This window comes from Tetrao urogallus (genome assembly GCF_951394365.1).
Source record: "Tetrao urogallus genome assembly, chromosome: 19".
In the NCBI taxonomy this organism is placed as follows: Eukaryota; Metazoa; Chordata; class Aves; order Galliformes; family Phasianidae; genus Tetrao; species Tetrao urogallus.
The window spans coordinates 2,129,825-2,141,606 of record NC_136832.1 but is presented as its reverse complement, the minus strand read 5'-3'; the positions used below and the strand labels follow the sequence as shown (position 1 = coordinate 2,141,606).

At 54.2% G+C, this 11,782-nt stretch overlaps 2 protein-coding genes across 5 annotated transcripts; one reads left to right on the top strand and one right to left on the bottom strand.

Annotated features, from left to right (window-relative positions):
- Positions 1-283: 283 nt before the first annotated feature.
- On the top strand, positions 284-2,249 carry TUBB4B (tubulin beta 4B class IVb; the record flags this gene model as incomplete). Of its 4 annotated transcripts, XM_079544907.1 has the most annotated exons (5): positions 284-340; positions 442-550; positions 621-731; positions 1,075-1,166; positions 1,773-2,249. In XM_079544907.1, the coding sequence occupies 5 exons, from the start codon at positions 284-286 to the stop codon at positions 2,133-2,135; spliced, it is 732 nt and encodes a 243-aa protein (XP_079401033.1). In that variant the 3' UTR covers positions 2,136-2,249. The 4 variants fall into 4 exon arrangements, with proteins under 4 accessions (XP_079401033.1, XP_079401030.1, XP_079401032.1 ...); XM_079544904.1 differs by having other exon boundaries at positions 1,075-2,249; XM_079544906.1 differs by lacking the exon at positions 442-550 and having other exon boundaries at positions 284-320; positions 1,075-2,249.
- Positions 2,250-2,269: 20 nt separating this feature from the next.
- Positions 2,270-9,906, bottom strand: CIMIP2A (ciliary microtubule inner protein 2A; the record flags this gene model as incomplete). Its single annotated transcript, XM_079544903.1, has 7 exons — positions 2,270-2,358; positions 3,517-3,634; positions 5,035-5,129; positions 5,322-5,418; positions 6,038-6,294; positions 8,007-8,200; positions 9,851-9,906. The coding sequence occupies 7 exons, from the start codon at positions 9,904-9,906 to the stop codon at positions 2,270-2,272; spliced, it is 906 nt and encodes a 301-aa protein (XP_079401029.1).
- Positions 9,907-11,782: the final 1,876 nt, after the last annotated feature.

Sequence of the window (11,782 nt, the reverse complement as noted above, 5' to 3'; positions counted from 1 at the left end):
GGCGGGCGCGTGTGAGTCAGGGTTGCCTGACAGTAAAATCAACAGACAAACAGGGCGGAGCCAACAGAAACCCATATTTGAGTGGCAGTGCCTGAACCAATCAGAACTCCATATTTTTAGAGCCTCGTTATGAGTACCCAATGCGCTGCCGCGGATGGCCGTCTGGGCGGGGAGAAGAGGCTGCGCGCGCATTCCGCTGCTATATAAGGTCTGGCGGCCCCCAGACGCCGTCAGTTGGGGGGAAGAGCGGCATTGGCTGGGCAGTCGCTGCACTGAAGCCATCATGAGGGAGATCGTGCACCTGCAGGCCGGGCAGTGCGGCAACCAGATCGGGGCCAAGGTGCGGACGGCGGGGCGGGGCAGGGGGCAGCGCGGGGGCAAGGGAGCGGCCGGCCGGCGGGGGGCCGAGCACGCCGGCGCTGACGGGGTTTTCTCCGGCAGTTTTGGGAGGTGATCAGCGACGAACATGGCATCGACCCGACGGGCACGTACCACGGAGACAGCGACCTGCAGCTGGAGCGCATCAACGTGTACTACAACGAGGCCACAGGTACGGCCCCCGCGGCCCCCGCCCGGCCGCCGCCCCGCCCCGCGCTCACCGCCTCTCCCTGTCTTTGCAGGCGGTAAATACGTGCCCCGCGCCGTGCTGGTGGACTTGGAGCCCGGCACCATGGACTCGGTGCGTTCGGGGCCCTTCGGTCAAATATTCAGGCCGGATAACTTCGTGTTCGGTGAGTGAGCGGGGGAGGGAGCCGAGCCGTGAGCGGGGTGGGCAGGGCCGGGCCGCACTGCGGGCTTCTCCGCCCCGGGAGGGGTTAATCCTGGTGTGGGGCCGAACGGCAGAGAAACCGGCCGTGCGGCTGCCGGTACCGACGGCGGGAGGAGGAAAAGGGTCGGAGTGTGGCCGGGGGAGAGAGATTTGTGCCGAGTCATTGCGGGAGGTGCTGCTGTGCCACCGCAGCTTGGTGAGATGGAAGCTTTTGTGGGGGTTCTGCAGAGCCTTGATGCTCTTAAGCTTTGCTTGTGAGCAGGAAGCAGTGACCGTAACGTAATACGAAAATGGCTCTCTTCCAGGTCAGAGCGGAGCAGGAAACAACTGGGCAAAGGGCCACTATACTGAAGGTGCTGAATTAGTTGATTCCGTATTAGATGTTGTAAGAAAGGAGGCAGAAAGCTGTGATTGCCTGCAGGGCTTTCAGCTCACTCACTCTCTGGGGGGTGGCACTGGCTCTGGCATGGGCACTCTCCTCATCAGCAAAATTCGTGAAGAGTACCCAGACCGAATTATGAACACGTTCAGCGTCGTGCCCTCCCCCAAAGTATCAGACACTGTAGTAGAGCCCTACAACGCCACGCTGTCGGTGCACCAGCTCGTGGAGAACACAGATGAAACCTACTGCATTGATAACGAAGCTCTCTATGACATATGCTTCAGAACACTGAAGTTAACTACGCCAACATACGGTGATCTGAACCATTTAGTGTCAGCCACCATGAGCGGTGTCACCACCTGCCTGCGTTTCCCAGGCCAGCTTAATGCCGACCTGCGGAAGCTGGCGGTGAATATGGTTCCCTTCCCCCGCCTGCACTTTTTCATGCCTGGCTTTGCCCCCCTCACAAGCCGTGGCAGCCAGCAGTACCGTGCTCTGACCGTCCCAGAGCTCACGCAGCAAATGTTTGATGCCAAAAACATGATGGCTGCGTGTGACCCACGGCACGGCCGCTACCTGACTGTAGCTGCTGTTTTCAGAGGCCGTATGTCCATGAAAGAGGTAGATGAGCAAATGCTGAACGTCCAGAACAAAAATAGCAGTTACTTTGTCGAATGGATTCCTAATAACGTTAAAACAGCGGTCTGTGACATTCCACCTCGTGGCCTGAAAATGTCTGCCACGTTCATTGGTAACAGCACAGCCATCCAGGAGCTGTTCAAACGCATTTCAGAGCAGTTCACGGCCATGTTCCGCCGAAAGGCTTTCCTGCACTGGTACACGGGGGAGGGCATGGATGAGATGGAATTCACAGAGGCTGAGAGCAACATGAACGACCTGGTGTCTGAGTATCAGCAGTACCAGGATGCTACTGCTGAGGAGGAGGGGGAGTTTGAGGAGGAGGCTGAGGAGGAGGCAGAGTAAGAGCTATGCTGACGACACCTGTAAATTTTGTTTAAAGCTGTATGAACTGTCATTCAGAACTTCTCTCTGTGTTGTGTTCCCTCTCTCGTCTTCAAGTCACTTCCAATGCTGTACAGGCACCATTAAAGCATTTTTCACAGTGCACAGGCTCGTCTCCTTTGTTCCATCTCGTAAGCCTTGCGGGTGCTGTTTCCAAAAGTAAGAGCGTAGGTGTGGCGGAGGTCTGGAAAAGAGAAGCCCAAGACACGGCCTGAGCAGCAGCCCTCAGCATGGCGGCCACACTTCCCCTCCCTGTGTGGTGGTGGCACCAGTTGTTCATGTTGTGGGATACGGCAATGGAGGGGAAAACCCTTAATGTGCAGGATGAAATTCAGCTCTAAGCCGCATCTAAATTTAGGTACCTGCACATGGACTCCTATTACAGGTGCTGGGTCAGGCTTCAGCCTCGGAGAGCTGAGCAGCTCAGAAAAGAATAGAAACGCGGGCTGCTGTAAGCTGCAGCTCAGTGTCTGCCAGGGCAGTGGGATGGTGCCAGCAATTTGCCTTTCAGATGCAGGTGGGTGGTTCTGGAGGGAGGAACGCTGCCCTCGCCCAGGCTGCAGCCGTGCAGCAGTGCAGAGCTGGGGCATTACAGCTCATGGCAGCTGTGCTGCAGGGGAATTGCACCAAAGAGCTCCAGCAATGCAGCCAAAGAGCGTTGTGGATTTCTTTTATTCTGTCGCAGGATAGCTGGACAGAAAATAGATAGGCTGCTCTCTCAGTTGCCTGAGAAAAGAAATGGTTGTAACTGGTCTGGGGGTTTTCTGTCTTAAGGTTTCTCCTTCCAGAGTGAAAATAAGAGCTGAAATTGCCCTGAGCAGTGAAATGCGTCTATGCAGAGAAGCAGGTGGCCAATTTCAAACCTACCCAGAAGCCCAATTCTGTAGGTGAAAAGAGTGAGAAGATTTTTAAAGCGTGAGGTAACGCTTCGAGCAGTTGATTTTTGTCCCTGCTTTTAGGGTGCAGGGTTCTGTTCTGTCTTTCTCCTCTTCATTATGCTGAAGCTCATACGCATCCCCCAGCCAGACCTCGTGGCTGTTAGCTTGGTCCCCATTCCCCCAGGGAGCTGTGCTGAGTGCTGGGGGCTTTTGGCAGAGGGTAAAGTACACAGGTAAGCAGAACCATAGAACCCATAGAGTTGGAATGGACCTTTAAAGGTCACCCAGCCCAGCCCCCCTGCACTGAGCACACTGGAATGCATTGCCTTCCCCCCCCACCACTTCAGGAACTGCCTCTGCTCTGACACTGCAGCTACCAGCAGCACTACGTAATGCAGCTCTACGTAACGACGGTCATTAATCAGTGTTGGTGACTTTCATTTTTGCTCAGCTGATGAACTTACGTGGGACAAAGCCTGTGTAGGCTGGTATCAGTCCAGCACTGGTGTAGATGTTGCTGCCAGGCCAGTATGTCTGGGGAAATCTCTTGCCAAAGCTGTGAATTGGGTTCCTCTCCAGAAGCTGGAAAAGAATAAACAGCACCCTTCGTTGTAAAACACGCTGCTACAGAGCTGTGCGCTTTGAATCCTTATTAAAGGCAGCACTCAAAGTAACGAAAAGCAGTTCTCTCACCACAGTTCCATTTTCTCCTAAGTTACACTGCAGCTTCCCCTCCCCTCCCTGAAGTTATGGGCTCTGGCAGAGGCCCCACAGACCTCACACTGCAGCTCTGCAGTTGGCACCGGCCCCAAACCCCGGATGCCTTCTGCTCAGGATGGTGATGTGCTGAGACCCATCGGCTCCTGCTGCACCTCATGCTGTGACTCTGCACATCTGTTTGCCGTCACCCCTGTAACAGCTTCCGCTTTTCCTTGGTGGTGATTAACACCTAATTCCCAGCCTGGGAGGAAGAGGAAGGCTTAGGATGTGTGAGCGGAAGGGAGAGTGTAAATCAGCCTCTGGCACCTGCTGTGAGGTCACACAGAGCAGGGACTGCGCGGCAGGACCCCCCAAAGTCTGCGCTGCCCTGGCAGGGGGAAGGGCCCCACGGAGCCCCACGCAGTGCTGGCCCTCCTGCTGCCCTCCCGGAGCAGCACTGAAGCGAGAGGATTGCACTGTTCTGCCTGATGCAGCCAGCAAGAAATGATCCGCGGCACATCTCAGCACGTAACCTGGGGCAACAGAGATTTAGGGCAGCAGATTAGAGGCTCCGAGGCTGAAGCCATCTTAGACAGAAATTTGGTGTGATTTTTTTTTTTTTCCTCATCCCTTCAGCTCCTCATGTGCTGCGAATAATCTCAGCAAGCCTGAGCGCTGCTGGTCCTTGTAATGGGGAGCAGCATCCAGTCCCCAAGCAGGGGCTTCCTCGTGAGTGAGGGGCAGGGCAGGCTGGCAAGCAGCATAGTGGGTTGTGGCCACATCCAATCTGGTAGCATGGAGGAATCTGTTAACCACAGTGGGAGGGAGCTCGTTTCTCAGGTAGGAGGATTATACAGCGTGGTACAGAGGAGTGCTACTGTGAGAGGATGAAATGGGAGCTTTACAGTATGGGTGTTTCTCCTCTTTTGGGGAAGGGTGTAGAAATCAGGTGTCCATCTTTTAGAGACAAGCAATGCTAGTAAAGGAAAAAACCTCCATCACCACCCTGATGTGAAGGATGCATTGCATAAGGGCGTCCTGCACCCACAGCTACGTTTTTCACAGCCTCCCGTGAACCTTAATCCTTTTATGAACTCATTTATCCTCCCTTCGTGTCCCAAGGAAACAAGTTACAGAATTTAATTTCTCGCCCTTTTTTCCAGCACGTTGCCCAGTGGTGTTTTTTTGCTTGCACTGATACCCGCAGTCCTGCTGCAAACAAAACTGCTGCTGGGCATGCAGGTGAGAGGACATGGCTGCAACCAGCCTTGTGTGCACCCTACCTGCTGTCTGTCAAATTCAGCCATGGCTTCCTTCACACCCTGCAGGTAATTTGTGCCCAGGGCCCACGTGAATCGTGGTATGAATCCAGCGTACCCTGTGGATGGAGATGGAACACACGCTGTGTAAAACTCAGCCAGGCTGGGAGCAGAAGCTGCTGCAATAAATACAAGATCTTGGCAGAGCATAGGAAGGAAAAACTTAATTCAAATCCATCCATTTAAATTGGATGTCAGAGGTGAGATTTATTCCAAACGCCCTTTTGCTTTTTACCATCTTCCCCCTCTACCTGGGATGACCTTCTGCTGGATCACTCTGGGCACATCCAGCCTGGGGAGCCGCCAATCCACGGCTGCTGGCAGCGTCACACCTTCGGCTCTCACAGGCTCAAAATAAAAGCAGAAATGTAAGACACGGCTGGTAAAACCTGCTCCCCTCCACCTCCATCACCGCCAAAACCTGTTCATCCCAACCGCCATTGCCACGGTGTCCTTCTGCTGTTCCATAGAGCTGCTCCAGAATTTCTAAGGCCAAACGAGCGGGTGAGACCTGCAGGGCGCCAGGGAGCTGAAGGGCTGCACGCGGGAGCAGGGATGGCCCTTCTGAGCAGCTTTGGTTCCACAACGTCACATCTCTAATCTCTGATCTCGGCCTTTCAGGGATTAGCACAGCCCTGGCTGCCAGCCCTGCATGAGTGCCGGCTCCAGCAGAAATGAGAGCAAAGCACCGTCCCAGAGAGTTGAAGCCGAATCCCAGTGCTTCTAAGAGGGATCACTGGGAAACCCAGGTGAACTGGGTGCCCACCAAAACGTCCTCCTGGTGGTGAGCCGTGTTTGCTACTCCTGAAAACATCCGGGCAACTTTGGTGCTCGATGTTTAGGGAACGGCTCTGCCCTGAGCTGCTGGTGCCCTGGGACACTGCCCTGAGACATTGGGGCGGTCCTGAGCCCCCGTCCTCCCCCAGCACCCATCCCCATCCCTCACACCTCCCCCCTGAGGTCTCACCTGCCCGGTTCCTGCAGCTCCGCACAGCCTGCCCTGCCCACCGGCTGCAGAGATTGGGGGCAGCCGGCCCTGCGGTGGCCCTGAGGGATCCCAGGCCACACTCGGTGGGCACCCACTCAGCCCAGAGCCGCCATGGCCATGCTGGGCCTCCGCGTGCATCGGCTCCCCCTCTGCCGGCCCTGGTGCGGGTGGCTTCGGCCCAAAATCTGCTTCTGGGAAGTTGGTCAGTGCTCTGGCTCTGTCGTAAGGGAAGTACCCTGCAGGGAAGCAGCACGATGGGATGGGATGTGGCACGGCCAGCCTTGTGCCCGCAGCCCCTCCTGCTGCTCAGGACAGGAGCGCAGACCCAGAGCGCTCAGCTCAGTGCTCATGGAGAACAACTGCTGTTCCTCGGGAGAAAACTTACTGTGTCCAATTTATTGCTTTGTTTTTAAACAGACCAAATCCTTCCCACTTTTGTTCTCTAAGTCTTTCCTTTCAGCCCACAGCCACCACTGCCTTTTCTATGGCATCTACACTGCCACCAGCACTGGCCGCAGGATTTGCCCCTTTCTCCTGCACAGGTATGGGGCCATTGGCCAGCATTTAGGCCCTTGATTATAAGATAAATGACATATGTTGTATGTAATGTTGTAGGGTACGTACACTGTGCAACAGCACTATCAGCTGCAGTCCAGGCTAACAGCACCCTCAATTAAATTGATTTTCCAACCCAGCATGCCAGTTTTAAAGCAAGGTTATCTTAATGTTTCCTACGTTTCTATTGAAAGTATTGCATCCCTGCTTTTCTTCTTCAGCTAGCAAACCAGTAATTGCATTGACAGGAAAAGGAGTCACAGAATGGCTTGGGTTGGAAAGATCATCCAGTTCCAACCCTCTACCATGGGCAGGGTTGCCAAAAATGAAATCCCTCTGTACACAAGGAACCTCTAAGCAGCTCCTGACCAGCCTGTGCCATATCCATATCCACATCCACATCCCCTCAACAATGCCTGCATGGCCACCCTGAGCCTCAGCACAACCACATCCCCAACAACTGTGCCCAACAGCATTCCAGGAAAAACTCAACATGGGACTCAGAGGGTGGGACCCAACAATGTCCTTTGTTCCCACCAACAAGGCTTTACTGAAGATCCCAATCCTTTGGGTGCTGAGCTTGCTGAAGGCCACATTTGCAGCACAGCCGGGGGCTCTCTGGCCACAGCTGTGCACAATATTGTGCCTAAGGAAGGCAGGCAGTGTTGAGCAAAGCTTGCAACGGAGGTTTGAGGAATGGAGGCACACGGTGCTTCTCATGTCTGTGTTCCCAGCACGTCACCAGTGAGCAGGAGACTGAGCTCCCAGCTACAGACAGTGGTGGGGTTGGGAGGGATGAGAACAATGGCAAAGAGTAATGACAGACATCAACCAGGTCGACTGGTTTGTTGGGTCCCTTCAAACCACTCAGCCCAAGGAAATGCAAATGGCAACATCCAGGAACAAAGCCAGGGAACAACAAACAACGCTGCCTGCTGGAGTCCTGGCCCTGCAGAACGCGGCTGGGAGGAGCAGGAAGGGCAGAAGTTTGCAGGAAGCTACAAAAGACACAAAGTTTCAGCAGCTAAAGGGTCCCTCAGTGCCACATCTCCCCATTCTTGAACACCTCCAGGGACGGTGACTCCAGCACTGCCTGAGCAGCCTGTGCCGATGCGTTATCGCTCTTCTCAACCTGAACCTCCCCTGCAGCAACTTGAGGCCATTTATCTCAATCCCAGCAAAGACAACCTGAGGTCTAAACTTCTCTGCCCCCCACCAGACGCCAACACACACGCACTCGTTGGCTGAGGCTTCGCCCCGAGCTCTGCAGGTATCTGAGCTCGCAGGCAATGTGGAGCTGTACCAACAACATCCCCCAGGAGCCACTGCAGGCGGCACAGACCTCACTGGTGACCAAACCCATACAGCTTCGGGCACTTTGGGCTCTGCTCACCTGGGTGCTCGGGGAGGAAGGGCTGCAGGCCGTGCTGCGTCCCACTGAAGTCCTCAATGAACCTCGGCTTGCACAGCGGCGCCAGCACGGAGCGAGGGCTCCTCCGGATGTGTGGGTCTGTCAGCAGGCGGTACGTGGTTTTGCCATAGGTCTCTCCGAACTGGTACTTGTACTGAGGGAGGAAGCCCTCATAGCTGGAAAGGGAACAGAGACACAGAGCGTGCGGGTGCCCACGTGGAGCTGCGCACGGGGCAGAGCGTTGCTGTGCCTGGGGATCTCCCAGTGTCCCTGAAACCCAAGTAGAGGAGAAACACCAGTGATAGCACCCCATCAACGATCCCTGCATATCCAGGGCTTGGAAAGAACCTCAAAGATAAAGGCGGATGATGCACGAGGATCATAAGGCCGTGAGTGAGCACTTCCCTCCCAGCTGCTTTCAACAGCTGCCAGCAGAGCCATTCGTTACACTTGGCACATCTCCTGCAGTGCCTGCAGGACCTTTGCTGGAGCTGGAGGAGCTCGGTGGCTTCTTCCCATTGGTTTTCAATACTTCTTGCAACACCAGGAAGCTGTGCAGGATGATAAATCTGAGCAGATGACGTAGCCCAAATAATTACAGGCTGGGCAGAGGACCTCTGGTCATGAACAAAGTAACGGCGGGGCTGAGAAAGCGTTCTGTTTATGAGCAAGGAAAAGCAGGGCGATCAGAGGAGCTCAGGTCTGGGCTTACAGAGAACACAGATCTGCCACAAAGTGAATCACACTGATACGAGCTGCGGTGCTCGGGGGAGGGATCAGCACTGCGGGCTGAGCTTCTTTGTTGGCCTTCTCATTAATAAACCAGAGAAATCCCCCAGTTCTGCAGGTCACATCGCAGCCATTGATCTAAAAACCCACCCCTGAGCAGCCGCCTCCATCCCTGGGTCACAGAGCAGGGAGCAGCCCTGGCCCCACTCCAGCACTGCAGGACAGGACAGAATGGGACAGGCAGTGCCAGTGCCCAGCATGGGAGCACTTCTCCATGCACCGAGCCCTTCCCCAAATTCCTAATGCTGCATTTGATTTCCCAATGCCTTCAAGCACCTTTGGGTCATTGCCACCACTGCAGCAGCAGGCCCTGCAACCTCCATGCCATCAGTACTGCTGTCCTTGGAGGGCTCACGCTACCCTGACCCCAATGGCCTCACATCTCCAGAGCTCTGCTCCTCTTTGTCCTCCAGGGCTGGGAGCACAGAGCCCAACCATGTCACCACCAGCCCCACACACCTCTGCCCACTGCAAAGCCTACATACATACATACATACATACATACAAGCTCATTTCTGCCTTCTCAACCAGGAATTCACTGATGGCAGCATCTTCTCACCAACCCCAGCCCTGTTCCATCCAAAAGCCATCAGAGAGCAGTGCAGAAAGCCTTTCAGGAAGCCCAGCTGCGTACCAATGAGATCCCCATCACCCACAGCCACCAACACTGATCCGTCAGCTCACTGACCCTGCGTTGTGTTCACACAAATATTTACTCAAAGGAGATCTTCAGATATCCTCGATGCAAAAATTATTTCAGTTTTGAACCCAAACCCCGGAGAGCAGCACCAGCAACTTTTCTCTGCTTGTTTTAAATTGATGAAAGCACAGTTGTGAAGCTCCCCTCGATGCCCTACAGCATAATTACAGCCTGCTGCATGGAGCTGCTTGTCCCCCCAGAGCCATTTCCCTTCGTTATGTTTAGGAGTGCCTTTAAAAACAAAACAAAACACCCAGGATTCACAGGTACTGTTTTGTCCCAACCTGAGCTATTTGCTGGAAATGAACCGACTTTGTGGGTAAACTCCAGCACTTACCCAGGGATGTGGTGCGGATGGGGAGGGAAAAGCACACTCTGCCTGGGGGCTGCCATGGCACAGCAGAGCTCCGGGGTGGGATGAGGGCATTCCCAGCAGTTACCTGGGAAACCTCTGTGATGCTGCAGGCACTGTGGGTCTTTGGGTCCTCCTGGTTTAATGAGGACACCCCGCACTGAAGTGCAGCACCGAGCAGGATGCTGGATGCTGGATGCTCCAGGTCCCCACGGAGCCCCGTCCCATCTGCGACCTCAGGATACAGCAGCTGCATGGCACTGCTCTGCTCCTTCCAACCCAGGGCGCAGACACAGCTCCTGATCGCTCACACCCACAGCGACTGCCCTAAGTTAAAAAATAAAAGTAGAACTTCTCTTTTGTCAAGGTTATCGTTAGGATTTATTGATACGAGAGAAACTCCGTATGTCAGTGCGTCAGCGGAGGAACTGATGTTACAGAGGGACACGGCCCAGGTGGTGTTACAGCATTCCAGAACCTCAGAACTCAGAAACACACACAGCACACACAGCTACGGTTGTACATTTTCTGGGGTGGGATGGAAACACTCCAGGAGAAGCACGGGGTGCCCTGCCAGCACAGCACTGTGCACGCAGCCACGCCGGGTGCAGGTTTCCCTGTCAGTCCAACAGCCACAGCCATTCTCTTAGAAGCACTCTGGCATTCCCTCTGCAGCAGTGCCCTTGCAGGGCTGGCAGTGCAGCACACGTTGCATCTGGCCAAGGTGGGAGTTATCCTCAATCTTTATTGGAAACGCACTGGATTGGATGCTGCTTTTCAGAAGTGCTGAACTCCCACCTTCTCCCAGTTCATGAAATGTTCCCTTTGGTCCTTAAGATCCGGCTAAACAACTACAGAGGGAACGGCAGAGTGTCCCCAAACCTGACAAACCCACAACAGATTTAGTGTAGAAACAAGCGAAATCCTGCAACCCTTCAGAGCCCTACGAAATCCCCCAGAGAACCAAGCACTGGAGAAACAGCTGAAAACCAACCCCGGTTTGATGAGAAGCTGCCATGCGCTGCGCAGGGAGCAGCCAAAGCAAAGGGAGCTCATCCTGAGCACAGCTGGGGGTCTGTGCCCCACAGATGACAGCCAGCTCCATCCCGTGGGCCGCAGGGCTCCAGCCTGCTGTCAGCACCAACAAACAGGGCTGTGAGGAAGGGCCAGAAACCTCTCAGCAGGTGTGTGCACACGAGGAGCAGGGCCGGAGCTGCTCTGCCCCTTTTCCTCCCCCGTGAGCTGTGACATCGAGGGTTCTGCTCTCAGCCATTGGCTTTCAGCAAATCTAAGTTCCCTCTGCACGTGTAACAGCGTCGACTTAGAGATCTCATATTAATGGGTACTTATACAGGATTAATTGCACATCAGTCCATTGTGGCTACAAGTTCATTAGGCTAATGAATCTACATAGTGACAGTAGTACAGTATCAGCTACTTTTCAATACAAACTCCCTACCCTAGCCTTAATTTGCAGGTCAGAAGATCACAGTGACCTTCCTACGACCTTTAACATTCATTTTTTTAATTTTTTTTTTTTTCTAGAAAAAAAAAATCCAGTGTGGGGAAAAAAACGCACATATGTAACCAAAGCAGTGCTTAACAACCACAGGAAAAAAGAACATGTTCTTGGGCTCCTCTATCAGCATCCTCTGCAGACCCCGATAGCGCCGCTCCCGAAGGGTTGCTAATCCAGCTCTGTCAGCCCTCAGGTCCCTAAACGTTTCCTAGCTCTGTCAGCCATAGTTTCTCACTACATATATTGTCTGCAGCAAGAGCCTACAGAAACGCTTGCTAATGTGCACAAGACTTCCATTTGACTGAATGGAACAGTTTGACAAGACTGAAGTCTTTACTTCTAGAATCTGTCCTGGCCTCCCGGCAGCTTCCATTCCAACCAGGAGAGCCACAGCCCCA